The sequence below is a fragment of the Rhizopus microsporus genome (assembly GCF_002708625.1).
Source record: "Rhizopus microsporus ATCC 52813 unplaced genomic scaffold scaffold_3, whole genome shotgun sequence".
Taxonomy (NCBI): domain Eukaryota; kingdom Fungi; phylum Mucoromycota; class Mucoromycetes; order Mucorales; family Rhizopodaceae; genus Rhizopus; species Rhizopus microsporus.
Window position 1 is genome coordinate 1698553 of NW_019671918.1, and position 27821 is coordinate 1726373.

General features: G+C 38.0%; 11 protein-coding genes across 11 annotated transcripts; 3 read left to right on the forward strand and 8 right to left on the reverse strand.

Annotated features, from left to right (window-relative positions):
• Positions 1–18: 18 nt before the first annotated feature.
• Positions 19–2978, forward strand: RHIMIDRAFT_198690 (phospholipase D/nuclease; the record flags this gene model as incomplete). The annotated part of the gene is made up of 9 exons (XM_023606312.1): positions 19–519; positions 574–751; positions 813–874; positions 937–995; positions 1045–1157; positions 1206–1282; positions 1341–2226; positions 2296–2582; positions 2643–2978. 9 exons carry the CDS (start codon positions 19–21, stop codon positions 2976–2978), a joined length of 2499 nt encoding a protein of 832 aa, XP_023469479.1.
• A 915-nt stretch (positions 2979–3893) lies between these two features.
• Positions 3894–4281, reverse strand: RHIMIDRAFT_235112 (uncharacterized protein; the record flags this gene model as incomplete). The annotated part of the gene is made up of 3 exons (XM_023608306.1): positions 3894–3906; positions 3976–4107; positions 4181–4281. 3 exons carry the CDS (start codon positions 4279–4281, stop codon positions 3894–3896), a joined length of 246 nt encoding a protein of 81 aa, XP_023469480.1.
• A 1021-nt stretch (positions 4282–5302) lies between these two features.
• RHIMIDRAFT_194322 (kinase-like protein) lies at positions 5303–5980 on the reverse strand (the record flags this gene model as incomplete). Its single annotated transcript, XM_023606009.1, has 1 exon — positions 5303–5980. A coding segment is annotated over one exon (678 nt), but the record flags the coding sequence as incomplete, so codon positions are not given.
• Positions 5981–9101: 3121 nt separating this feature from the next.
• On the forward strand, positions 9102–10515 carry RHIMIDRAFT_303118 (NAD(P)-binding protein). Its single transcript, XM_023614406.1, has one exon. The coding sequence runs from the start codon at positions 9348–9350 to the stop codon at positions 10233–10235; it is 888 nt and encodes a 295-aa protein (XP_023469482.1). The 5' UTR covers positions 9102–9347; the 3' UTR covers positions 10236–10515.
• RHIMIDRAFT_92988 (OTU domain-containing protein 6B) lies at positions 10325–11621 on the reverse strand. Its single transcript, XM_023615888.1, has 6 exons — positions 11351–11621; positions 11010–11296; positions 10904–10952; positions 10704–10853; positions 10528–10640; positions 10325–10471 (listed from the first exon to the last, which is right to left on the reverse strand). Exons 1-6 carry the CDS (start codon positions 11591–11593, stop codon positions 10414–10416), a joined length of 900 nt encoding a protein of 299 aa, XP_023469483.1. The 5' UTR covers positions 11594–11621; the 3' UTR covers positions 10325–10413.
• A 199-nt stretch (positions 11622–11820) lies between these two features.
• RHIMIDRAFT_93001 (uncharacterized protein) lies at positions 11821–12791 on the reverse strand. The gene has a single exon (XM_023615889.1). It carries the CDS (start codon positions 12677–12679, stop codon positions 12146–12148), a length of 534 nt encoding a protein of 177 aa, XP_023469484.1. The 5' UTR covers positions 12680–12791; the 3' UTR covers positions 11821–12145.
• A 1700-nt stretch (positions 12792–14491) lies between these two features.
• Positions 14492–17340, reverse strand: RHIMIDRAFT_273453 (beta-glucosidase). The gene is made up of 10 exons (XM_023612387.1): positions 16705–17340; positions 16591–16644; positions 16283–16538; positions 16078–16205; positions 16004–16018; positions 15745–15947; positions 15602–15692; positions 15334–15546; positions 15037–15282; positions 14492–14981 (listed from the first exon to the last, which is right to left on the reverse strand). The coding sequence occupies exons 1-10, from the start codon at positions 17323–17325 to the stop codon at positions 14523–14525; spliced, it is 2286 nt and encodes a 761-aa protein (XP_023469485.1). The 5' UTR covers positions 17326–17340; the 3' UTR covers positions 14492–14522.
• Positions 17341–17354: 14 nt separating this feature from the next.
• RHIMIDRAFT_307907 (PCI-domain-containing protein) lies at positions 17355–18891 on the reverse strand. Its single transcript, XM_023614546.1, has 4 exons — positions 18681–18891; positions 18459–18622; positions 18022–18413; positions 17355–17965 (listed from the first exon to the last, which is right to left on the reverse strand). The coding sequence occupies exons 1-4, from the start codon at positions 18797–18799 to the stop codon at positions 17483–17485; spliced, it is 1158 nt and encodes a 385-aa protein (XP_023469486.1). The 5' UTR covers positions 18800–18891; the 3' UTR covers positions 17355–17482.
• A 588-nt stretch (positions 18892–19479) lies between these two features.
• Positions 19480–20765, reverse strand: RHIMIDRAFT_273456 (uncharacterized protein). The gene has a single exon (XM_023612388.1). The coding sequence runs from the start codon at positions 20371–20373 to the stop codon at positions 19747–19749; it is 627 nt and encodes a 208-aa protein (XP_023469487.1). The 5' UTR covers positions 20374–20765; the 3' UTR covers positions 19480–19746.
• Positions 20766–22714: 1949 nt separating this feature from the next.
• Positions 22715–25421, forward strand: RHIMIDRAFT_273461 (uncharacterized protein). The gene is made up of 3 exons (XM_023612389.1): positions 22715–23114; positions 23180–24285; positions 24337–25421. Exons 2-3 carry the CDS (start codon positions 23196–23198, stop codon positions 25308–25310), a joined length of 2064 nt encoding a protein of 687 aa, XP_023469488.1. The 5' UTR covers positions 22715–23114; positions 23180–23195; the 3' UTR covers positions 25311–25421.
• Positions 25422–25953: 532 nt separating this feature from the next.
• Positions 25954–27700, reverse strand: RHIMIDRAFT_290101 (uncharacterized protein). Its single transcript, XM_023613707.1, has one exon. It carries the CDS (start codon positions 27644–27646, stop codon positions 26261–26263), a length of 1386 nt encoding a protein of 461 aa, XP_023469489.1. The 5' UTR covers positions 27647–27700; the 3' UTR covers positions 25954–26260.
• Between the last annotated feature and the right edge of the window lie 121 nt (positions 27701–27821).

The window sequence follows — 27821 nt, forward strand, 5'->3', positions numbered from 1 at the left end:
GTCAGTATCGTCGAGGATATGGGATGGAAGGGTAAGGAGGGATACTTGGAAAATAAGGTTAACTTTGTCGTGCCGCGTCTATGTCATTTTTGGAAACCACATCTCTGGAATAAGCAGTGGGTCATCTTGAGGGACTCTTATGTCGCCTTTCTTTCTGATATAGCATCAACAACCATCAAGGACGTCTTTCTATTTGATAAAAGTCTCCTGGTGCAAACCAAGAATCCAGGGATATTTGGAAAGTATCATCATCATATCGCCCTTGAAAATAAGTTTAGACGGATTGAGATTAAGGGTAGCCGTCGTGAAGTCGAAGAATGGAGAGAGAGTATTCAGCGTGTGCTGGATAATAGCCCATGGATTAAGAATCACCGATTTGGTTCGTTTGCGCCTATACGACATGACTCCAAGGTCAATTGGTTCATTGATGCAGAGGATCATTTTAATGCAGTAGGAGAGGCGATCTTGTCTGCAAAATCTGAAATTTATATCGCTGATTGGTGGTTATCACCCGAACTAGTAAGACAATGAAATATACAAACATGAAAAGTAATAACTCCCCCTTTTTTAAAGTATCTTCGAAGACCTCCTGAACAAAATGAAGAGTTTAGGATCGATCGAGTTTTGAAGCGAAAGGCAGAGGAAGGCGTCAAGATTTATATCATCATTTATAAAGAAATGTCGATGGCTCTCACTATTAATTCGTCTCACACCAAGTTATGGCTGCAGGGACTTCATAAGAATATTATTGGTAAGCGTTACCTTATATCTACATATATATATACAAAAGTCCTTTTCTTACTTTGAAACAGTCGTTAGACATCCTGATCATCGATCCATTGATAACAATGTTTTGTTTTGGTCACATCATGAAGTAAGAGCATTCAAGGGAGGGGAGAGGGAGACAACAAGAAAACTTATATATATGTCTATTAGAAAATTGTGGTTGTGGATAACCGTTTAGCATTTGTTGGAGGTCTTGATTTATGCTGGGGGTAATACTGTTGTCAATTCATATGATCTATACTAACTTGGCTTAAACAGTCGCTATGATACTCATGCACACAGGATTACAGATTATCCAGCAGAAGGTCACACTCATGAAACATTCCCTGGACAAGATTATTCCAACCCAAGAGTGAAGGACTTTATGAACGGTATGATAACTCATGATATTCTTTTCTTGCTTATTCAATCTATCATAGTGGCTCAATACAAACTGACTTTGGTCGATCGTAATGTAACACCTCGTATGCCTTGGCATGACATGACAGTTGGCATGGTAATGAAAACAAGATTCAGGGCCTATAGAAACTGCTCACACATATAATATCTTTTAGGTAGGTCCTATTGCTCGGGATGTCGCTCGACACTTTATTCAGCGCTGGAACTTTTTAAAGTCGTCCAAAGGCATGCACCGTCCGAGCGTGCCCTACTTGATGCCAAAAGGCGAATACGTAGCAGCACGCGACGAAAGCGTCTTCAAAGGCAGCTGTCGAGTCCAACTGCTGCGCAGTTCAGCGCAGTGGAGTTCAGGTATCACACGCGAACACTCGATCTACAATGCATACATGGAATGTATCACAAAATCCAAGCACTTTATCTACATTGAAAATCAGTTCTTTATTAGCGCCACTAAGGAAGACAAATTACTGCGCAACAAGATTGCTCAGGCAATTGTGGAACGTATCAAACGAGCCCATGCCAAAGGAGAAAATTACAAGGTCTTTATTCTCATCCCTCTGATTCCCGCATTTGAAGGCGATCTTGCATCTAGCGACGCGTCAGCCGCACGCAACGTGATGCATTTCCAGTATATGACCATTTCGCGAGGCGGCAGTTCAATTGTGGAGAAGCTGAAGGAGGCAGGTATCGAGCCCTCGGATTATATTGGATGGTACAGTTTACGTAATTGGGACAAGTTGGTGCCTACCGAACGAGAGACATCAACTTCTGAAGCAGTACCTAACCCACCTACGACTGCGCCCAAGGAACAACGACCAGGAGCAGGTGTAGCAGGGTCTTCGACGGGCGGTGTGCCGCCTGTGCCAGCACCTCCCAAGCCATCAGCATTCTCTGAAACAGAGTCACCTCCTTTACCACAGACACCCGTAGAAGGTCAAAAGAGTCATGAAGAAGATGGAAGAGAGTATTTTGTGAGTGAGCTGGTCTATATTCACGATAAGCTCTTGATAGTTGATGATCGTATTGTACTTGTGGGCTCAGGTAAGATCACATCGTATATATATATATATATATAGATAGATAGATAATAACTATTATTGAAACCAATAGCCAACATCAATGATCGATCACAACTAGGCAATCGAGACTCTGAAGTAGCAGTGCTGATAGAAGATACCGAAATGATCCCATCCTATATGGATGGCAAAGAATACAAGGCTTCCAAGTTTGCGCACACACTTCGTATGCAACTCTTCAAGGAACACTTGGGCTTACTCAAGTTTACCGATTGGAACTCTCTTATCGAGGACCCAGACAAACCGGACGGACACGACTATCCTCATGAAAGTCATCCAGCCGTCACAGAAGAGACAATCAAGGACTACGAGCAAACAGGAGTTCACAAGATACTGGAACATACTAAACGATCTGGCGACCAACCTGACGTCAACCTAGAGGCTGCGCGTGTTCTAGACCCACTGGCACCCCATTGCTTTTACAACATCTGGAATAGGACCGCTCGAGAGAACACGTTGATTTACCGTAAATTATTTCGCTGTGTTCCAGATGATACAGTACATACCTTTGAACAGCACAGAAAGTTCGTGCCTGATCCTGCTAAAATACCTCATGGCCATATTGCTGATCCGGAGTTGCATGGAAAGGACATTTTGAAAGAGTTGAAAAAGATACGTGGGCACTTGGTACAGTTCCCTTATGATTATCTTAAAGATGAAAATATGTTGGGGTCGCTCATTCGGGAAACAGTGACTCCAATGACTATCTTTACTTGATGCAAGCCATGGATTTAAAATTAGCGGATAATTAAATAGAGAAAGGTGCCTTTCTAACTTTGGAAATAATAATAAAACCAAAAATAACACATTGTCAATTACACGTCTTGGAACGTGATCTTTATTTTACTCACACTAATACTAATAAAATGTGAAACAAGGCTCTTTGCCTTTATCTTTTAAAGAGAAGAAGGGTCAAGTTCATCTGTAATGAGTAAAAATCTATATATTATAGGCGTACAAGAACTGGGTTCAGCATTTCGCGTATACTCTTATCATAACTACTGTAAGGCAGTTTAAACACTATAGTTACTTTCCATAATGGGCGATAGGTAACGTATTCAGCCATGCTATTTTAAGCTATTACTTTGCATGAACTGTCCATCATTTCATAAAGTGGTTACTCTTGTCTAAGTAAATATGTTCTTTTGAAGTGTATAATTTATTTCCAAAAGGACTATTTTATTGTTATTGAACACTATGTGTACTAAGCAAGTATGATAGTAGAGCATACATTCTACTCTCTATTTGCACATCATGTATCAGATGATGGTAATATTGACAGCATTTGCATATAAATAACAGCCATGGATTCTCTCCTACAAAGGCTCTCTCAATATATATATAAAAAGAGGCTTTTAGTTACAACAATTTTTATGTCTTGATAAAAAATGTTCAAACTTACCATAGAGACGGACATAACTTTGCAGAATTGGGTGATTCACAGCGCTCGTTGCTTTTGTGAAGTTTAGCACTTCAGTAGTCCTGATAACTATTTTGACTTCATCGTCCTTCTCTTTCTTCCCTGTTGTATCGAAGTCTATGTCGCCTGAGAACGTGATGAGCACAGAAGTGATCTTTTTATCCTTCACGGCGAAGGCTACGCCATCTCATTTGTATTGTCAGTCGTTAGGGCTACTCTTTCAAACTAAAGAAGGATAAGTATTGACAAGGATATCAGCGTTTGAGATGATGCAAGTATATGTTTATGACATACCAAGCAAGATCAATTATATCGTCGCTTGAAAGGAAGAGGTTGTTCAAGGTGACAACAGCGCTGAAGGTAGCAGCAGTACGCTCCAAAGAGGTATGTTGCATAAGGTTTCGAGGGCTGATGATCAAATCCAGACTATAAATCAAACAGATAGTGTGCAAAATTAGTCATCTATTATAGATATATCATAGCATAGCAATTAACCTACAGTGTGCTGATCACGTCAACAAAGTGCAAATCAGCATGCACGATAGGGTCAAACTCTTCATCACCAAGAGTTGATTTCCTCATAATTCTTCGAAGCACCATCGCATTAGGATCATTGACTCATAGTACTTTTCACCTAAATACCCTTTTACTTCTTTATCATCGAAAAGAAGGATTTTATCGTTCCGAGCCTGGAGAAAAGAAAGGACGTAGTAGTAAAAGTTATGCATCAAGGATAAACATTTATATACGCACTCATCATTCATGTCCTTCGTAGCATTTATTATGTCTTGCCGTAGTTCATCACTGCCAACGACAGTTTCCTCGTATTTAGTTTTTTAGTATTAAGTCGATAACTTGCGAAGTACATTTTTTTATTAAAAGAAAGGAATATTATTAAAATAAGATGCATATGCGCTTTATAGAGGGGGAGAAGTTATGGCTGCTATTTATGTTGATGTGGTCAACGTGATTATTTGTCAATGCTACTATCAATCATTCTCCTAATGTAAAATTTGAACGGAATTAAATACAGAAAATAAGTAGAATGAAGGTATCCAGGATGAATACAAGTGCTAAAAACTCTCAATTTTGGAAACGAGACAAGTAATTAAATAAGCGTGCTATTTAGAGCTTTTGTATGGTAAAATATCAGAAAGCAATTTATTTCTAATTTTAGTATGAACAAAAAGTAAAAAGGATTGTTTATTACACAAAATATTTATAAAATTTATAACCACCAAGATTCCTTTTCGCCACTGTGAACAAACATGTCGGTGTCTTCATCATCGATATCAAAGTGATGATCCATGTCTTGTTTGGTATTATTGTTGGTAAGATAAGCTTCATCTTCTTCGACCATATCAGACCAGGACATGCCGGCACTAAAGAAGGCAGAGTCGTACGAGTTCATATTGGTGTGCTTAGTAGCTGTGGGAATATGAACAAGATCAACGAGTTTATCTTCTTCTTCTTCAGTGGCATAAAGTCGATCAATACTCAAAAACTGTTCCTTAAGGGCTGCAACCGATGGACGATCAGAACCGTTGGGGGCCAGAGCAGCTTGTAACCAACGAAGGGTAGCTAAAGAGAGTTCGGGAAAGAGATGTTCCTTGAGCATAGTAGGATGTCGTGTGAATTGATGATAGGCAGGATCAGAATGAGAAGCTTCTTGCCAAGGGTTTCTACCAAACATGAAGGCCAATAGAAGAATACCAAGGGACCAGGTATCAGAAGCAGCGGCGTCGTAAGGAACAAGCTCAGAGTCATCGTCAAAATGTTCAGGAGCGAGGTAAGAAGTAGAACCGCAACCAAATTCCATTGAGTATCTCTCACGTGTGGCTAAACCGAAATCAGCAACCTTGCAGACAGTGTTCTCTTGTTCTTGCTTTAATAAAATATTTTCCAATTTAATATCTCTGTGATAGACACCTTGAGCATGCATATGTTCTACTGCATCTAATATTTGAGTAAACCATTCCTTGACCAAACTCTCGTCACGAATAAATGATGATTCTTGATCCTTGATAACAAAGTCAAAGAGATCACCTTGATCACATAGTTCCATGATCATATAAATGTAGTCTTGGTCTTGGATGACTCTATGAAGGGCTAATAGATGAGGGTGTTTGAGCTGAGATTGAATATCCATTTCAAGTTGCTGGAGTTGAAGCTGCTGGAGGTCTCGTGATTTTAAGAGAATCTTTATGGCAACATAACTATTATCTCGAAGAGATTGACCCAGAAATAAACAGCCATAAGCACCATGACCGAGTAACTCGAGTAGCTGATATTCTTCATCAATCACTTTATCCACAAAGGAAGTAGCCAGCTGAGACCAATAGGCCTCATCTTTGGTAGTGGTAGTAGTAGTTATAGATGTGTTTGGGGTAATAGGAGTTGAGCTTGCACTTATCATTGATATAGGTTTGTAATTACTGTTGGTGATGACGACTAGACTAGGTTTAATGCCAATTATAATAATGGAATAAAAGGAGCATGTTTATACAAATGATTGTTGTTGTTGTTGAGTTGTTGCATATAAATATATATAAAAGCTAAAGAAAAGGAACTTCTTTTTTCTTTAATGGTGTGTATTGAGGGGGGTTGAAGATAGATTTAGAGAGACATATTGGCAATTATATATAAAGAAAGAAAAAAGAATAAAGAAAAAGATCGAAAAGAAGGAGTGGCCAGATGATAATTTATTATTTATACTCCTTCACTTACCTTCTGGTGCTTTCTTTGAAAGACGATTGGTGTATAGCTTTATTAGGTAATTTTATTACCATTCCTATGAATTTAATTGGTCAGTTTAAATTTATATCACATTTTGCAAAAGTGTGCATAAAGATGAGTCAAATAAGGTGATTGTAATTGGACTTACTGCATAACTTGTATCTATGAGTAATACTAAAAGTCACACAGAGGCACTCATATCGTTACTATGGTAATCCTATGGAAACAGTTATTTCTTGCTATCTAACACTTTCACACACACACAGGGCCAATGATGGGCTTTATCGTGTCCCTTGGCATGATGTAATACCCTCATTGCACGTCATCCTCCTTTTTAATAATCAAAATAGCTCTCCCTTTAGTCATCACTTTTTCCCTATTAATAATAATAATAATAATAATAATAACCTTTTTACTCATCTTTAGGTTCCTTAATAAACATGCCAATAAACAAATAAAAAAGTTTCCAGGGCATGGAGCATACCGTTATCACCCTATTTCTCCGATATGAAACGGGGCATTGACTGATTTAAATAATGGGCTTAAACTGCGGAAAGACAATGAAAAGCCAAAACATCCCTTGATGATTCATGTATTACATAATTAATGTCTTTATTGTTACAATACTTCCATTGAATTTTTATCTCATCCTATCTATTACTCCTAAGAGTGATTTCTTTCACGGAAATGGTAGAGCCTGAAGATACAGCATCTACTATACCTAAAGAAAAACTGCGGTTGGCCATTACGTCTAATTTATCAGTAACATATTAGATATTATGGATGCATGATCTTGTTGATCCTGTAATATGGAAATAGGTTTGTTACTTGTATATACTTCACTCTATTTATCCGAATTCAACTCTGTTGAGATGTTTTGGAAAGTTTTGAAGGAGCAGAGTCCAAAGAAGCTAACCTAAGCAAAGTGGAAACTCTTACTTCAAGAGCTGTTAAAGAAAGTAAAAATGATCCCTACTGGAACATTTGCAGAAATTCATCCAGCACCCCATAAATGTTTTTAATCTGTTTTACTTGATTGCCATAACAATGGTGTCAGAGAATCTAATGCGTACTATAGTAGACTAGCATAGTGTTGTAGTACAAACCCATTTTAAGCAAAATAATGATAACAGAGTTAATTATTCAAATATGTCCAATGCAAACTTGCTTTAACAGCATAATATACTACGTTTAAAGACAACATTTTCATTTTATTTGTTAACAAGATAATGTTACTTTTCTTGGTTCTCAAAATAAAATTTTGGCATTAACAGGATTAACCGCAGAAAGGTGAAAGCACTTCTAATTCCATAAAAAAAAGGGTGTATAGATGATAGTCCCTCCCTAACTTGATTCTAACATCTCAAAAATATATATCCCTAGAAGCTAGTAGAGAGTTGTTTCATGGCTGACGTACCCATTAAAAATGTTTTGACAGCCTCGCGGTTCCTCCCGACGAAGCCCAAAACTCGGGAATAAAAACTTCTGAGAATTGGACATGGTTCATCGTGAGAGCAGCCCATCTTCTGAAGCCCATAGCAAGGACTTACATCATAAAAGTAGACAAACCTATTTTCAGTGTGAAGATATACCTTATCGTTTAAAATGATGAAGAGAAAATAAGAAAGATAAGGATATAGTGTTTATACAGATCTTGTATCTCCAATTCATTTTCAGCTACATTGAGCTCTGTCATGATAGTAATTTGTACAGCATTTATCCTTGTTATTTCATTTATCTGATCAAGGAGTTAAATACCTCATATTTATTCCCAATATGCGGGAATAAAGTTACCATACTTTACCCCACTCTTGATTTAACATTGGGGGAAATGTGAAACATATAGATTTAACCCTGTTTCCTTTTTATAGAAAAACAGATCATTGTAATAATTGTCAGGTTACATAAATTATTATATTTGTATAGTACACATAATACTCAAAGACAACCAAGTGACCCTTTTCTAAAAGAGAGAGAAAAAGGGGAGGCATATATTTGTTTACACTAAGCGTCTCTTTTTGGTAACCACTTTAACTTAAAATAGCGTGGCTTAATATGTTGCTGATCATCTGTTATGGAAATACTTGTGCAGGCATATGACATTTTAGCTGTCAGTCACTCCTACAGCAAATTGTTGTTGGCGCCATTTTTATCTTGGATGTGGTCATACGTTTAAAGGCATTTTCTTTATTTATAAAATACAAAGTCATTCCTTCATTTTAATTCAGCAATGCTCTTTTTTGAAAAGTATTACTACAAGCCTCGGTGACCAACACAAATGGAGAAACGGTACAGATCCACATTCGAGCCAATAGATAGTAACGCTGACCAAATGAAGATAAAGGATGTGATTATCCTCCCAAGGCTCTTCAGTGGGCTTGTATTTTTTTTTTTTCTTGGGTCCTTTATTTTGTATCTTTCGTACTAATTGAGGGTATCAGTCCCAGTTATCATCTCCTCGTTCGCCCTTGATTTGTGCTGTAATGGTATCGTTGTCATGTAAGCTTGATGTACTTGATGGTTCATTGACTGATTCGCGATATAAGGAAGGGCGTATCAAGGGGTTAATATCTTTTTCTTCTTAGACGCTTTTAATGCATTAGAATGCATACTCTATGCTATACTTACTTAGTTCACATGTTCAAAAACAATAAAATAAAGTAATAGCTTAAAATAGCATGACTGAATACGTTACTGGTCGTCCATTATGGAAATACTTGCGCGTATTCATGACATTTAAGTCTCTCTCATTATTATATCGCCTTTTATGGAAATACTTACGCGTCCAGATGGGTATTTTGGACAAGAATTACGCATTCGTGTAACCTACAGTCAATGATCAGCAAATATATATATAAAACAAAGATATTTCAAGAAAGGGTCAAAATCATATAACAATCAACTTGAATCAAACAAACAAACGAAGAAAAATGACCATGAATAACGAACGCATCTTTATTGTTGGTGGCACTGGTACTGTTGGTGCTGCTCTCGTCCGTGAACTGCTCGCAAAGAATGTCCCTGTCACTCTGTTCGCACGTAGTTCTGACAAGGTTAACGCTCTTTTCTCAAACAATTCTCTTTTAAAAGTTGTTGAAGGGGATTACAACGATCTTACTCCTCTCAAGGAAGGCGTTAAGGGCCATACAAGACTGTTCCTTTTGGTGATGGGCTTTAATACATGCGTCGATATCAAGATAACTATTGCTACTTATGCCTACGAAGCTGGCGTCCGACAAGTAGTTGATGTCTCTAGCCTTATTGCTGGTGCACCATGGAGAATGACGTCTGTTGGTTCTGCTCATCGACGTGCCGAACAAGGTATCTTGGATATCCCTAACCGTGGAAGCTTTGTTGCTTTACGCCCTGGTAACTTTATGTCAAATATGATGTACCTCGAGTACCCTAAAAACGATACGGTCATTGATACTACCGACCCTGATGAACCCATGGGCTGGATTTCTCCTGATGATATTGCTGCTGTAGCTGCTGTGGTGTTGACAGAGGATATTGAAAAGCACAGAGATGCTGTCTACGAATTGAACGGTGATATCGTCACAGGAAACCAACGTGTTGACATCTTTTCACGTGCAACGGGTCGTCCTTTCAGTTACAAAAGGATCAGCATGCCTGAGAAATACAAACTCTATATGGACACTGGGTTCTTTTCTCATCTTGATATATATGATTTGCTTACAAAGAAGGCCAGTTATGACGCAAGACATCCTTTTATAACTGATGGCATAGAGATCCTGCTAGGCAGAAAGCCAGAGACCTTGGAACAGTTCATATTTAAGAACAAGCATCGCTTCGAATAGAAAGCATACCTCTTCCCTTCCTTTTGTATATGCAACTTCAATAAACTATAGACCCCTTTTTTTACTATGTTTAAAAATCATAATTCAATTACTTTTGCAAGCATTTATGGCTTGTCTCATTCAGCAAATAAGAAGCTTGCCAAATACAAAAATATAGTTGATTTATTCCTTTATGATCTTACAAGTCCACAAGAGAATTATAGTGCGCACCTAGCGAGTACAAGTGCTTATGATATCTATATCAAGTATTATACGTTAACGCTTGCTATTTGAAATCTCCAAAATAACTTACGCTAATTTAACAGGAGGCTTATCTGGATATTCATCATCACATATCTTTAGTACAGGTGCGCCCGTTTGAACGATATCTACAGGAACTTTTCTTGCTTTTGCCAAAGCTAAAATCTAAGGGGTATTCTTGTTAGTTATATGATATATACGCATATGAGTCAGATGGTGATATGATACCTCTAATTGGCCTCCCCAACGTGCTGTGTTCTCGACGTCATTGCAATATTTTTCAAAATCACCGTCTTCGAGATACAAAAAGGGCGTAAAGTCGTCGGCATGATTACGCATATAATCTGCTGCTAGTTTTCTAAGATCCTTGTATGAGGTCTAAGAAGACATTAATTAAGCATAAACGTTTATGGTTAAGCCATATTTACCTCTTCATTATATCTTTGTTTTAATTGATCTGCAAAGGCATTATATAAACTGATATATCAAGTTAATAAGCAGCATTTTTGTTTCAAACTTTACATGTTCCATTACCAGTGACCGTCTGCTGTAATCTGTTTAACTCTTAGGTTCATTGGAATCACTAATTCTCTAATAGCGTCGGCTTCTATAGCACCTTGATCTACTTGATTAGCTGCTTCTTGCTCAGCTTCTTCACGCAATCTCTCCATTTCGGCATTTCGCTTCTCTATTCTTAATTTTGCTTTATTCACTTTCTTAGCCTTTGGTTGCTGTGCCGCATCCGGCATCTTTAGTTGGTCATTATCTTGCAGCGTAAGTTCATTTAAGCGGTCTAAAGATATACCATCGTCCAGCTCATTCTACATGATCGATCAGTTACTTTTACTCATCGATTTAAGTCAAAGTGAATATACTTGTTGATCACTAGGATCTAATCCTGATTCTTTCGCTTTAAAGGCTCGAATCTCTTCCTCATGCTTTAATTTCAGGTCATACTCCAAGTCTGCTATACGAGAGTTTATTTCTCTCTTTTTTCTCTTGTCACTTTTCGGAACAGATTTGCGCAAGGCAATGATCCTGCCTGTAAGCTGCTTTTGTTCTTCTTTATGTCTTTCTAACAGTTCATCAAGGGTAAGATTCTCTTCTACTGTTGACATTTGGAAGAATAAAAAAGGCAAACACAGGGTGCACGAAGAAACGCATGAACAATTGGGTTTGGTTATTTGCACTGCACATTTGCATGGCATTCAATGTCCGCATGGAGACTAATGTTAGGCGCACGCCCTAAAAATGATATTGGTTACGTCACTTTTTTTTGTTTTTTCCCGATTTACTTGTACCCTCGCCACTTAAGGGAACTTTAAAATTTACGTCTTTATTTTATCGTCTTTGGGTTGAAAAACTTTGGTTTGTTGCATTGTTTCTTCTAGTATTATTTTCGTCAATTGCAGACAGTATCAGTTCTGCTCCCAATCTTATATTTGCTATTTGCTTATCAGTTAAACGGTATGGATTTTCTCTATAAGAGCGATAAGCAGCAGGAAGATTAGCCATTTCAGCTGTTAGATTATCCTGAGACGTAGAAAAATGTCCTGTAGCAACAACTCTGTTTTCAGCAGCATTGTTAATAGCATTAACTTGAACAACCGAGTCTCCTTGCTTAAATGATACGATGTTTTCTTATAAATGAAAGTAGGTTTTTGTATAAGTTATCTACAAATACGTAGACCTCGCAATTTACCTTTAAAAGGAGTTATTCCAGCATGTAAACGATTGAGCAGATACATCTGTTTACAAGCAATGTTGTTGTTCCTAAAACCGTTACAGATGCAGCTCTTCATTTCATTTTCCATTACAATGATTTTGTGCTGAAGTTCTACATTGTTGAACAGCTGGACTAGGTAACCTCCAGATGTACCACTTTCTGTAATCATATCAGGAATACACTCCAGGTTGATTTGATCGGCTTTTATTTGCCTCGCCCTTCTTCTTCTTTCTTCAGGGCCCATTCTACCAACTTTTAGCATCAGCCTTTGTATATTTTGGAGATAATCCTCTTCAACATCATTCACTAGTATGAATATCAGTCTGCCTACTCTTCGGTTCTGCTTTCTTTTTAAATATGTCGCTTTCAGCTGATTGTGCCAGCTTTCAATATAATTGCTGATCTCCATATTGGTATAGATAGCGGGCTGATATGCTCTTGCCCAGCGCTTGAAATTGTCATTGTTAAAATATGACATGTAAAGATAAGAGATCGACTGCGTATACGACCCAAAGTCAAGAAGAAACAATTGCAGTTTTCTATTAAACTCTGATGCATTTCTTCCCCATTAACGACTTCAAACTTGTGATATTTTTTCTGCGTTCAGTTGAATCTAGATGGGTATCGCCTGTCTTGATGTGCTCTTTTATTTTTGCCATCCAGGCACGAGCGACGTGAAAGAGAAACCATTGTATTTGAGCTTCTGGGTACACGGTTTGAGTAGCACTTAGCTCAATGCTAGAGATATCAATTGCTATTTTCTGGACATCTACATGACCTTGGCTTTTTACAAAAGATAGAAATTCAGTAATAGGTCTTACAGAATGGTCCATCGTAAAACAAAAAGCAACTGGACAACCTGTGCTTGTAAATGAATGCCTAACAACAGTAGTATATAAAAGGCAACGATCAACGTTTATTATGTTATGGGTGGCATCTAAGCAGAAGCAAGGCGTATTTAAGAGAAGATTCCTCTGCCATGGGAACATTGATCCAAAGGTGTAGCTATTATTGAAACTATCGCCAATGTAGGCACTGTAGCCCTTGAATTTAAGCTCGTCGATCCAAATTTTGATGGACTTATATTGGCCATTATAGCGCTTATATGCGTTCTCTTGTATACACTTGTACTGGTTGTAAACTAGTTCAGGATCCATCAATTGATCACGGTAAGTAATCTCACAAATTGATGAAGCATTGGATTGGTGATCAACAATGATGCGGAAATGATGAACACATTTCATTAATTCATGCTGAACGGACAAGCGTACATCTCGGCACATAAATCCTTCTTGAAGTTTCTGAAAGACGTATTTTTTTGTTCCCTCTGAAACAGGCAACTATTGAAAGCCTTCCTTGCTGCCAATAGGACCATGGTTGTGATCATTAATAAATGCAAACACTACTTCTTCCGGTTTAGACTTATAGCAAGTAACTTTGATGGTAGCAGGTCAGTTTATCTTTTTGGATGTCTTCTGCACTTCTCTTATTTGATCTGACTTTTCTCCTAGGTCGTGCTTAGGCTTTTCTTTCTCACCGGACTTATGACAGTAATATGTCTTGTACTAGAGATAAGGAGCATATCTTTTTCTTTTCTTGATTGAGTTGCCCTTTGCATCTAAGCCAGTTGTTTCCTGATCTTCAACTTGGCTCTTGGGCTTATAAAGCTTTCCGACGTTCCACTTCACTGCATATGTCTGGAAAAGTATCAACAACCTCTTGCATTTACGAAATAGGTACCTCAATGCTTTGAGGGATAGCCTTATAATGGTTGATACGTAATGTAAAAGACATGTTTATTGCGCTATCAAATGAATACAGTAAAAAAAGGTATTTATTATCATTGTGAATTAACTTTCAGGTACAGCGATTAGGGTGGCTTTTGATGCCTTAAATTACTGACCCATATATAGAAATTACAATTTTAAAGTTCCCTTTTGTAGCGAGAATATAAGGGGATGCTAAAATTACTCCCGCATGGACACTGAGTCGATGACGTGAGTTCAAAAGCATTTATTCTGATAAAAGCAGTTAGCTTGTACCACGCCGAGCTCTCCTTACAATGATGCCATAGAATCGAATAATTATATTTTTGAATTAACAACAGGCTAAAGCGAGGGCTGTGCTAAGCACCTTCACTTGGATTTATTAAGTTACTTTGCTCTTGTTTAGCACTGTGTTTTTCGTTGTCGGTTACCTCAATCAGTTCCTTTTGATCATGTCAGCATTCTCAAACTCATCGCCTTCTATTGTATGATAAAATAAAAAAAAAATGTAGCATTGAATTGTTATTCTGATATTCTTTTATTTGAAAGTCATTTCTATAAAGTAAAGCTACTCGTTCCTCTAATGGCTTTGCTACTGGATCCAACATGAACAATGAATTCTCCCTTTGGCACAGCCCACTCATGATACTTTGTATCATAATAACTAAGTTCTTTCTTTTTCAAAGTAAATGTAACCTCCTTTTCTTCTCCAATAGTAAGGTATATCTTTTCAAAACCTCGCAGAATCTTTGGTGGTTCCTGTGCAGCTTTTGGGAAGGTCAAGTAAAGTTGAGCAACCTCTGCTCCATCAAATTGACCAGTGTTCCTGATTTTCACATGCACTGTTACTTCAAGATTGTCTGGATTCTGTTGACTTCCTCTGATATGGTCAATCTTCATTTCTGTATATTCAAACGTAGTGTAAGACATTCCATAACCAAACTCAAAGAGGGGTTCTATCTTTTCTTTTTCAAACCATCGATAGCCGATATATATTCCCTCTGAGTATTTAAACTAAATAGCCAAGCTTTTAGTTGCGTGAAAAGCTTCAAGATGCATGCTTCCTTACCTCCATCTGTTGACTGACATTAGCAGGGTAATGATGTGCCTCTCTGGCTATTGTGTATGGTAGTCTTGCGGATGGGTTAACATCTCCAAATAATATATCTGCCAAGGAATTACCAGACTCTTGCCCAGGTAATCCTGGCCAAACAATTGCCTTTACATTAGGGTTCATTACCCAAGGCATAAGAATAGGACCAACCGAGTGGACGACAACGATCGTGTTTGGATTGGCACCTGCTACAGCATGAATCTATATGGAATTGGTGAATACTGTTGTTTGTCTATTTTTCTTTTTCTTTACAAGCCCATCACCGTCGTTCCATAATCGAAGATGCTTACGATCTCCTTTATTTCCTTCTACTGTAATAAATTCTTCTCCAGAGTTTGCGTTAACAAATACAATGGCAATATCTGCTGATGCTGCTACTTTTGATGCAAGGTCATAATTATCGTCTCTCAAGTACTCTATAATTTCTATGTTATTTCCGGCCCTGTTACGAATTCCTTCTGAAGGCTAAACATAAAATATAAGAAGACATGGTCCCAACATGCAGAAAAAAAGAAGTTACCGTGATTAAGTAAGGGTAGTTGGCTGTACCAGAACCCCATCCTTGTGCTAAGGTTCCTTTGTTACAACCGTGATCTTCACAGTTTAATTCACTATTTTAATGTGATTAGCAAGTGCATAAAAATAAATTAAATATGCATTTACTCAGGGTTTGGACCTGCATCTGAGCCTATGATTGCAATCTTTTTAATACTTGGTTCCCTCAGCGGTAAAATATAGTCTTTGTTCTTTAACAAAACAGTCGAAGCAGCGCCCATCTGTCTAATAGCTATCTTGTGATCGCCTTGAACATTTACATGCTTATCATTTTTTGGCCTAAAGCTGTCAAAATTGATTTCGGGGAAATTCTTTTAAATTGAACGGTTATCCTATTGATCTTTGTTTCTCTGCTTATCTCTCCTACCTTGTCTTGTCCAACCTATAATCAAGAAAGGCGATGAGTAACAGGGATGAGAAAATAAAAAACAAATAGGCTACCTTGTACCAAGCAGCAATGATCCTTGTTGCCATATCAGTTATTCTAGCTTCACTAACTTGTCCAGCACGCACAGCCTTTGTTAAATTGGCGCCAAAGTAGGAGTCTCTTGAATGGAACGAAATATCACCTTTGTAATAATGAGAGCAAAAAAGACAGGTTAGCAGCCATTCTGTATGCGAACAATAAAGTTTTTGCTGTTTTTACCTGGCATGGTCATATCTAAACCATGGTTTGCACTATCTACAGTCGAATGCGTTGCAGACCAGTCACTTTGAACATACCCACGGAACCCAAGCTCTCCCTTTAAGAGCTTGTTGATGGTATAGTCGCTTTCACAAGCATAAACACCGTTGATTTTGTTATATGCACACATGACTGAAGCAACACCTGCTTCCACCGCTCGAGCAAATGGCCACAGATAAACCTCGTGAATTGTTCGTTCATCAATGTATGCAGAGTGCTATACACAGTGTCATGAACTTCATCTCCTTTTTATACGAAATACAACTTACCTCATTTCTATTGGTTTCTTGTTCATTTCCAAGTAAATGTTTAGCGACAGCCATCTAATCAATGTATACATCAGATATATGAGTGTGATATGATATATTATAGAATATACTTACTACGCCCTGGCTTTGAATACCAACAATGGTCTCAGCGGAAGCCACTCCGACCAAAAAAGGATCTTCACCGAAGGCTTCCCAATTCCTCCCACCTGTAGGACATCGCAACATATTCATCGAAGGTCCAAGTTGGGCATGAGCACCCTTCGCGCGGAATTCTGCTCCCATATATTCACCACGCTTTCTGATCGCTTCTTTATCAAACGACGCAGCTGCATTGATTCCCGCCACACCTGAGCTTATACCGTCTGCGAATCGAACGCCCAAAGGGGAATCTTGTAAGCAGAGTTCAGGGAAATCTGGGTTGGTCGTTCTTCCTGTATTTCCAACGCATGGGCCTGCTTCCCATCCTATTCCAGTAGTAATGTTCACTTTTTGCTCGAGCGACATTTGCTGAACGAGAGCTGTTGCCTTTTCGTACGCTTCATCCCATGAGCGCAGAGCCACTGCACCATGCCTGTTGACTGAATGATCTTTAATTCTGTTTAGTTTATTTGCAACTAGTATTTTATGCGTATATGAATTAGCATCCTCTAGTTCGGCCACACTTGCTGCATGAACTGTGCTCATCTGATACAAGACGGCAACTGCAGACACTGAAAGAATGTACAATGGCTTCATATTTTTGTTTTTTTTGTAAAGAAAAAAGACAAAAATTCTTTACAGAACTACTGTTAAATTAAATAGTATTATGAAAATGACTTGTTCTTCATGGGTTAAAAATTCCGTTCAGTGGACTATCGGATAATTCGATGTGTCATTTATTGTAAATATTTTATTAAGCAAACACTTCGCCCCCTTGTTCACCAACGAACGCACTGATCCTTTTAACCTGGTTATCCCATTCCTCAAGTCTACGTCTCATTCCGTCAATTTGTTCTTTGTCTAGAACGCGTGGTTGCACCCAAGTGACAACCACAATTTGATCTACTTGATCAATGGATCCACGGATCAAGTTTAAGGATAATGCCTTCATGACAAGATGTTCTACTTCGTCCAACGAAAGACGAGTTTCTGCAGCAATTTCTGAAAAGGGAATTGAACGGTTATCTGTTGAGCGAATGAACACTGCTTCAATCAATGACATCAAGCAAATCTTTCGACGAAGGGCAGCCTTGTTTTGTTCAAGTAAAGGTTGCTTGGGGAAATGAGGGGCCAAGGCTTCAAACTTTCCAATGTCACCAGCGTTGAAGGCAAATAACAGAGATCGAAGCCAGTCATGCTCAGTTCCAGAAAGTGAGTCAAGAATAGGATGCATCAACTAAGTCATTTGTTTAAAATCCAGCAATTGTTTTGTACATCATTTTCTAACCTTACCAATTCACCAAAGTTATATATCATCTCTCCTAACAGGGCAGAGAGTGACAGGTCATAGGCTCTTTCCATTCGTTCCATCACAGTCAGCTCTTGAATGTCAATACAAGATAAATACAGCAACGCGTTCTTGTAATACTGTGCGTAATTTGCTTGTCCTTTATAATACTCTGCGCTCACACGATAAAAGCTGGCGTAAATGCTCGTTTCTACACTATCAAACTTGTCCAAGATTTTTTCTGATTCATCAATGGTTTTCTTTACTGATTCGACTTGGCCGGTCTTTAATAAATAGTGAGCAACCTCCATGGATGCAAGCACGTAAACATCGTGAGTTTCAGGTGTGTCTACTTTCTTTACAATTTCTCTCATAAACTCGGCAGATTCATTCAAATCTGTGCATCTTTAGATCATGAACGTAAAAGAATAACTTCACTTACCTGAAAACTGAGTAGCTGCCTGTCTTGCAATAGTAACAAGAGAGAGTTTATTGATTTTGTCTTCCCACTCGGCAACAAATTGTTGAAAAACTGGAATCTTGAACGAATCTGATTCAGGTTCTTTAAAGAATTCGAGGATCTTTAAAGTGAGTTGATGCCACAGTCTGAGTTGAGGGAGAGTAAGTTAGTATCTAATCTATCTGTCAAGCCCAAGTGTCTTACTTTCTCTCATAATAATCTTCAAAGGTTGAAAAGAAATGTTGTAAGTGAGAAGGTGCCTTTTGTCTTGTCTCAGCGAGAAACTTGGGTACGTCAAAGTCAATTTCCATGTGTTGTGCCATGATGGGTTCTTTTTATAAAGGTGTAAAATGGTTACGAAAAGTGGATTGCGCGTCTTTTTTCTCTTCTTTTCTCAGCTAGCGGCCGAATCCAGCCATGATGACGTAAGTTGAAGATGAGCGCGCGTACTAAGCGGTATTCAAAAACAAGTAGTTGATCTCGTTTTCTTTTTGATCAACATCCTTTACATTAGTCTGAGTTTCACCTTAGCACCATGAGAGACCTGAAAGAGTCATCACTAAAGTTATTCTGCTGCGAAAATAGAGTTTGAAACCCCAAAGGTTACTTAGTAGTGCTACTAGACTGTCTTGATGCACATTATGAAAAAACGTCTCCTACAAAAGGCAATAATCCTCAGTGTTCTTTGCCTCATTGACACTAGCTATCCAAATGTGGATCTACTCTTGTTGAATAATGACAACAACAAAGGTTCGCTTAAGTAGACTTCGATAAGCGCTCTCTCTCTAAAAATCACAAATGGGAGATGAAGATATTTATACAAACATTCATCATGTTTTTAATACAAAGATTTGCTGGCTTTACTATAATTCATATGAATATGTATACAGTGCTTCCAACAAGTAATGTCACAGGCCAATCAAAATCAATGTCATGTTTTTAGAAATCATCATAACTCTTGACACTCGAAAAGGAGAGTGAGTGTTTTTTTCTTCCGGTGAATGGGTGCATTATCCATGACTATATAGCGACCTTCCATATGTGCATGTTTGTCCATTTCATCGTGGTTATGTTTGATGAAAAGTAACCAAGCGAGGATTGAGTCAGCTTGGTCAAAAGCACTTTTGCCGTCAATCAATACACTTAACGAGCACACCTGAATTGACAAGGAGAATAAGAAGGAATACATGTTACTGCATTGTTTTTATTGATACGATCGACCAATGGCGACCGATACGATTGGTATGGAAAACTAGAAAATAAAAAACAGTTACAATTTCCTGTTCGAAATGGATCCCAAAGATTGTCGTCGTTTTATAGGAAGAGATTTTCGTTTTCCTTGTACAGATTCAAATGGCAACGTCGGTAGCTGAGCATTTGTCATGGGGACCTTCGATACTGTACGGTGGTATACGGCAATTTTGAAGAGGTCATCAAGGGCGCTTATCACAGACATTATGTCATTCTTTGCCTTGGGTATGGTAACTGTCGCAAGTTCAGTGAACGTATAGATACGAGGGTGAGGGTGTGTTAGTGCATAGAATGTGATTGTTGTTCCAAGGGCTTGAAAGCACAACACACCGGTCAAATTGCTGGTGACGATCTCCAGTTTTGCAAACACTCCCAAACGGTAAAAATCCATAATTGTCGATACATCTGATGATCCTTCATCCTTCAGTTCCCCAAAGCATGTACGAAAGGATGGTTGGTATTGTTCGTAGATGGTAACTTCATAATCGGATCGTCGTCCTACATCCGTGCCGATTTCAAAGATGGTATTCGTACATTTAGCCATCTTCTCATCCATTTCATATGCAAGTAATGATTGGATAAGGGGATGAACAATTGAACAAGCCAATTCGGATTCGCCAATTTCGCCAGCATCCAACTCCTTCATAGTAGGTAAGAATGATTCCACCGCGGCAACAATATTTTGTCCTGGGTCAACTTTTTTTCAAGTTACGCGTTTTTGTAATACCAACACAGATGAAATGCACCTGTCAACAAGTGAGGACACAATATTAGCAAAATGCTAAATCAATTTAACTGAAAACACTTACAGAAGATCATTGAAGCACCGATCAACATCCATATTGCTTTGAAAGTTCGACAAACACGAAGAGAAATAATCATGAAACTTGGTGACAATGTTTGTCTTCTGTACTATCCAAGGTAAAGCATCATCAAGAACAGGAACCTTGAAACCATGTTGATCCATGTGTAGTTTCAATTCGTCTTTTGAAATGGTATAGTGCTCACAACGCGGTGTCGTGTTTACATAGATCACACATCTCTTAATTCTCTATTTATTCATTCTCAGCTAATAGACGACGTCAGACATTTACAGTCGTCATCCCTCGTATATATTCAAGTCGTATCCTCATTTATTAGTTCCTCTCTCAACTTTAAAATAAAGAATAGTAATTGTTAGCTATTGGCTCCTACTGTTCTATATATACATAAATACAAGAAATACAACACGCGGGCATGCAAAATAGCGTACATTTGCATTTCTTGGGTTTCTGTTTCCAGGTTTTGCCCTGTAGATGTTCGTAGGCAACAGAATGGAATGTTGATTGTATATGTGCATTCGTGTTTTTGATGCGTAGTGAAAGTCGCATCATCAATGCAAAAAGGACATAGCTTTTCAATGATTGACATAGTATACCAAGGATATGATACAAACAAATGAATAATGAATGCACTAACGACAAATGCTAAAGTAAATGTACAAGAAGGAAAAAAAAAGGGTGGGGAACAACAACAACAAAAAAAAGACATTGGACATAAAACATTTAGGGGACCGTGTAACTTCACACTTTGTTTATCTCATCAAACATAACCACACCAGCCTAACACCCACTTGGTTACCTTTCATTAAACATAACCACACCAGCCACTTTTTTTTTTTGGCTTCTTGAATGAGTCGTTAATAACTATTACATGGGCTCTCTGTTTCGACATTTAACCCAGCATTTGTAAGAGTGTGAAACGAAACCTTTAAAGTGATTTTTCTCCACACTTTTACAGGCTTCCGTTATTCTTTTAAATGAAGTGTCTTCTTGCAAAGACCTATGGCGCTTCACCTTACTCTTTGCCGCCGCCCAGAATTGCTCTATTGGGTTAAGTTCAGGAGAGTAAGTTGGAAGATACACACATTTATATCCTCGATACTCAATATACTTCTTTATGTTTTCGTGGGTGTGAATGGGTGCATTATCCATGACTACATAGTGACCTTTCATATGTGGATGTTTGTCCATTTCATCGAGAGTTACTTTTAAGAAACTAATGTAGCAACTAGTTACTGTTCCTGAGCTTATACATCCGTCAGCCTTTCTCTTCTTTGCAGGTCTAGGTTTTTTTTACGCCGACGGTAATCAAACCTGCGGCAGAGACAGCACCCAGTATAGACGTTGTGTTTGCTCTCGTAGTAGGTCTGGTAACAATAGCGCGAGTGCCTTTTTTGGGCCAAGCTCTTGAGCGTTTCATATTGATATCAAAAGCAGACTCGTCAAGAAATACACAATTCGTCAGGAAGTTCATGTCTGTATTTTCCCAATTACAAACCCAATTGTACCGTTCCTATGCTGGACTGTTTCTCTCAACAGAATGAAAATCTGCTTTTTTCAACTAAAGGTTGCATTCACGTCTCATAAAGTTATTAACAGTACTGCGTGATACTTTAAGGTCATGAAACTGCTTCAATAAATGCTCAGTCACTTCAACAACAGTAGCAGAGGGATTAGCATCAATGAAAGTGATAATAGTCACTTTATGTTCTTCAGATAAGATGCACTTACGACCTATTTTTTTTGCAGCTCTCAAAAATACTATCAGGACACACATTATACTGGCTAACCCATCTATACGCTGTTCGAATGTGAATGCCCAACTGCTTTGCTGCAGCTGATGCACTCATACATTTTTCAATCTTCAAATCGAAAAACCTAGCTTTATCCTGAATGGTATAACGCACATAATCCCGTTTTGGTCATATGAACATCTTCATTTTTTGGTTTTTCTAACAAAATTGGACACGCCATAGAAGATTCATTGGGGGCTGTAGTTTCCAAGTACTCAGTATGAGTAGCAATTGTCTCGACAACAAATTCATTCTGATCAACAATGTAGTCTATGGGCTCAGGACCACCATTCTCATCAATAACATTCCTATGTCCATCTTCATATAGAAATAATGTAATGCTGAATTGTTAAAGTATTGAAAAAGAAAAAATACCGGAAGAAAAAAACACTCACTCTCCATTTATATTTTTTCGAGTGCCAAGAATTATGATTTCTAAAAACATGACATTGACTTTGATTGGCCTGTAGCATTGCTTGTTGGAAGCACTGTATCTTGTCCAATTGTGGCAATAGATTCAGATTTGGACACGTCTCTTTTGGGAATCAAATAGGAAAAAAGAATTGCCGTGGTCTTCTTGCTTACAATAGACATAATGCTTGCTTTGAATCGGTAAATTTACCAAATGAAAAATGACTTGAGAGAGTACAAGGGCACGAAAGATAGGATCAGCGATACCATCAAGATGTAATTCATTTCACCTATACTCCTAACACACAAAGAGATGTCACCTTTTCATTAGATTAAATTGATAGCCCGCTTTATCCAAATTAGTAAATAAATGATTTGTGTGTCCCTTCTTTTCTTTCTCTTACTTGTTATTCTTTTTTTCTCCAAGAAGAAAACAGTAGGGAATGAGCAAAGCCAATGATGAAAATGGGAACAAGAAGACAAGAAAAATAAGCTGCATGCCTTGCCGTATAAAAAAGACTAAATGCGACGCACAATTGCCTTATTGCACTCGATGTATTCGAAACTCTAGGGAAAACAAATGTGTCTATCCAAAACCAAGAACATTTGGGCGGCCACCGAAAAATTCTGTGTTCCAAAGAAACCAAGATAATCTAACGGCCACTGCGATGACCTGTAGGGAATTTATATTTGAGCAGATACCTCATAATTCAAAAACGTTGGCAGCGAAAGATCCACTGATCATAGACATTGAAAAGATATATAGAATATTTATCGAAAAGGGTGACTTTCTCAGAAACAAGATATGTCACCATAATCCACGATTAAAGCTAAAGATAAAGAACCTAAGGCAACACAATTCCCTCATCGTCTCCAACGTGATACATCTAACCATCAAACGATCATGCCAGTTACTCGAGTTCAAAAGCTACTTTGATCCTGAACTTGCAATATCTGCATTCACAAAAGAACAGGATGCCGATCAATTTTTCTTTACCAATCATGTACATAACAACGCCACACCACTAAACTCTATACCGACCGATCAAGCCATGAAGCTGATCCACTTTTTTTTTCAGTCCAATCCTCATTGTATCTTAATCAACAAAACTCGCTTGTTAGAAAGATATTGGAAAGATTCGGCTGAGCCATTGTTACTGTCTGTTATCTATGGTACTACCATCAGTGTAGGACAACACATCCTAGAAGGAAAACCATTCACACTTCATCAATGCACAGCGAAAAGAAACCCGTTCTTGGACTATGCGTACATACTGTATGAACAAGTCTATGCCAACAGACAAATCTCCCTGGGTAACTACCAAGCTATTGTTTTATTAAGTCTTTATGAAATCAGTCTGGGGTATTCCAAACATGGAATGACCATGCTTTCGTTTTCGTACATGATAGCTGCTGAACTGGGCGTGTTTGATGATCAAGGCATGCGCGCATCTATGGACCTGATCGACCGAGAGCAGTTGGTGACTACCTACTGGACTGCCTTCAGTGCCACATCTCATGGATGTTTAGAATGTAAGACCATAAAAGAGCAACTATAGTAAATTAATCAATATGTATATCTAGTGGGATTTCATGTCAGAGAGCGGCTCCTGTTCCACAAGCAGCCATTCCCTCCGGCAACAGCAAATACCTCAGCATCTTATCAGTATGATCTAATCAATAACAATCATGGACCAACAATAAGAGCTTATTTTATAGAATCTTTTCATGTGGGCATGGTTATCAACTACTTTAGCTCAAAGATAGCCATATGCCTACCCACCACTAAAGACAATGTCTTTGGCCTTTCCGTAACAAAGTCTGACAGAAACCTGGCGTTATCCCTATTTCATCATGACGATGAGGGGACGATAAAGTACAAAATTCAACTGGTTTTGAATGACTTTTCCATTTTTATCGAACAGGAAAAGCATCAATGGACACCCAGGCAGCTCTTTATGATTGAGACAACGCATCAACTCTATCGTATTCATTTCAGCTTTATCAAGTCCAAGAACACGGGGCTACAGCTGAAGACTGTGAAAGAACTAGATCTGAATGATCAAAACATAGTGCGTCTTTTACAATACGCCCTACCTATATCCTATACCCTGACCCACAGCCTAGATCAGTTTATTCAACAAAGCTGCCAAGTAGAGAGTGAAGAAATGTTGGATATGCTGCCTATAGGCTTAATGGCAATTACTTTAGAAACAGTTGCACAGGTCTTCATCTATAACTATCTTTTATCCAATGAACAAGAAAAGGTTCTGGATCATTTGAATCGTGCTTATTGCATCTCAAAAAAGAGTATCTGGAGACATTGGACACCCATGCGATCTATTCAAAAGATGCTAAAGGACTTTTTAAAGAACAAGCCAAGCGATATCTTCCAAAAACACTTTACTGTGCATGAGCCTACAGATGACATCACTTGTTTTTTATTTATGGATGATGAAAGAACGAGTTCACCAGAGATGGAAGCAACGTTCTTGAATGATATCAATTCTTATTTTCAAAACATGCTTGCATCAGAAAACGCCAGCTTGTATTTTTAAAGAAAATCATCCAGAAAACGAGGAAATTGTCAAATTTTATTTTCTATCAATGTGCAAAGCTAACTTTTGAATAAAGCGTGTATTTCATACCTTTGCTCAATTATTTGAATATAAGGTATGATGATCATAGATTAAACATCAATTTATTGAATTGTCGTCAATGAATATGGATTTTTGAAAGTCGTGAAAAGTACTGCATTCAAATTTATGCAAGAACTTCAAAAGCCGAATGTACTCAGTCCCCCTCCCCTTTTGTGTAATCATTAGCATGCGTGCTTGTCTTGGGAAAATGACAACATGGGCCAAAAAGAAGAAAGACTAGCTTATCTTTTTAACATCACTGCAACCATGAAAATAAATGTAAAGAAAAACACCAAAAGAAGAGTCAAAAGATACACCACAGCTTACTATCTCTTATTTCTTTTCGTTTCACTTTGCTTTTGTAAGTGCTTGTTGTAAGCACACAGGATATGGGGAAGGGCATGGATCAGTGAGTTTTTAGTATCCCGTCTACTGTACATTTAACTCCCGCTAATTGTAGCTGTCAGCACTGTAACCATGGGCACTTACGGGAAGCAAAAAAGATTCTGACACAAAAAAAAGGGCTTTGTCGGGTCGGTATTACACAAAGGGATATGACCATAATACAACGCGCATCTGACCAAAGATGTGTGTGTATGATAGAGAACTATTTTTGTGAAAGGTCACAACGTAAAAATTGATTGCAGATTACATGCATTTTGTTTTGAATATTTAAGGTAACCTTGGTAACTTTATCATAAACACAATGTTTTTGAGTGATGTAAAACAACAAAAAAGCGATGGCTTATATTCCCTTCTTTTCCCGAATCAGGTAGAAGGAAGGGTATTTTTAGCTGCAGGGGGAGGGCCAAAGGAAGATGATTGAATGCAAAGTTTATTAAATATATACAATTTTAAAGATATATTTATTATTCGTTTTGATCACTGTTGTAAAAACAGTACTTTTTTAGAAGATCTAAATAATCTGATGAATTGATATCCATTGAAGCAGGCGATAACAAGAATATGGAAGATGGTAGTGTAGGACTTGCAGGAGGAGTGGCAGCAGCGACGGCATCATGATTGTCATTATGGTCAGCATGAATGTTGGTATCGATTGCAGTATTATTATTATCGTCGTCATGATGATCCGTAGTAGTAGTAGTAGTAGTAGTAGTAATAGTTGTAGTAGTAATAGTTTCTGTTGTTGTAGTAGGAATATACATGTTATCCAAGATATGAATATGATCTGGAGGAGGAGAAGAGGGTTTGATGAATGGTTTTGGAAATAGTTCGTCATTGTGATTTGAGGTAGATGATTTCTTAGCTTCAGACAAAGACTGATTGAAATTGTATCTTGTAGCAAGGAATAGCTGTTGATTCTTCTTTAGATATAATGGTTTTGCGTGTTGATAACCCTTGAGAGCATTTGTGAACTGATTGTGTCTTTCCATTTCCTCTTGCTCTTCTTCCTCTGTTGGGTAATCGTCCTCTTGTTCATATTCATCAATGTTGTATTGCTCTTTATTGAGCGGGTCAGCAATGATCTTAATCTTATAGTAATGACCTTGATTGTCATCATAGTAATCTCTTGTGCCAGCAGTGACTCTGATACCAAATTGTATTTTTCCACGTATTTCACCGCGATCAGCCAGCTGACCATTTCCAATATAAATTAAAAAATCATAAATATCAAAGGTTACATTCTTCGGGTTTGGACCAAAGAAGGTAGCGTCGACCTCATTTGTAGATGACCAATGATCAAATGTGTACCTGATAGATACAAATTTATCCAAAGCCAAATTACGCACCATCAACTTTCCTTTAACGTAAAGATTATCTTGACTCACGGAAAAGCTAGCCTTGTCGACTAAGATGTGTGAATTTGTTCTTCTCCAGTTGGGACAGATGATTCTCAACTTGGGTTGTTTGTCTTGAACTCTATGTAGTTCTTGTGGTGATTGAGTTTCGCTAAACAAACAGACTCTCTCAAGGAAAATCGAATCAAATTTAACCTTTTTTTTCTTTCTTGTTGCGGTCGTTATCGTCGGTATCTCCTTGATCAAGTCTTTTTCTTCTTGTTCTTTCTTATTCATGTCCTGAATGATCGTTCTTTTGTTATTCCCGAATACACTAAATCTTGGCTGAACTTCAGGTTTTTTCTTTTCTTTCACTGCTATCGCTGCTGTTGTCGTCGTTGTTGCTGTTGGTTTATGCTTGTCATTATTGTCTTTTTGATGATGAGTGTTATTGTTTGTCCAAGTGGAGTGTCCCCATCTTGTTTGACTTCTTGGAAATGCTGTAAATGATGGCATTTATCTATAATTTTGATCTTTCTATACAATAAATATTTACACTTGAGAATTAAGTAAAAGAAAGAGAAAGAAAAAAAAAAAAATTGAATATATCAAAATACACACAAGACTGGGCTGTGTTCAGAAAACGAGTCATTTAAGCCACTGTGACCCCTCTTTTTTATTATTACGATTT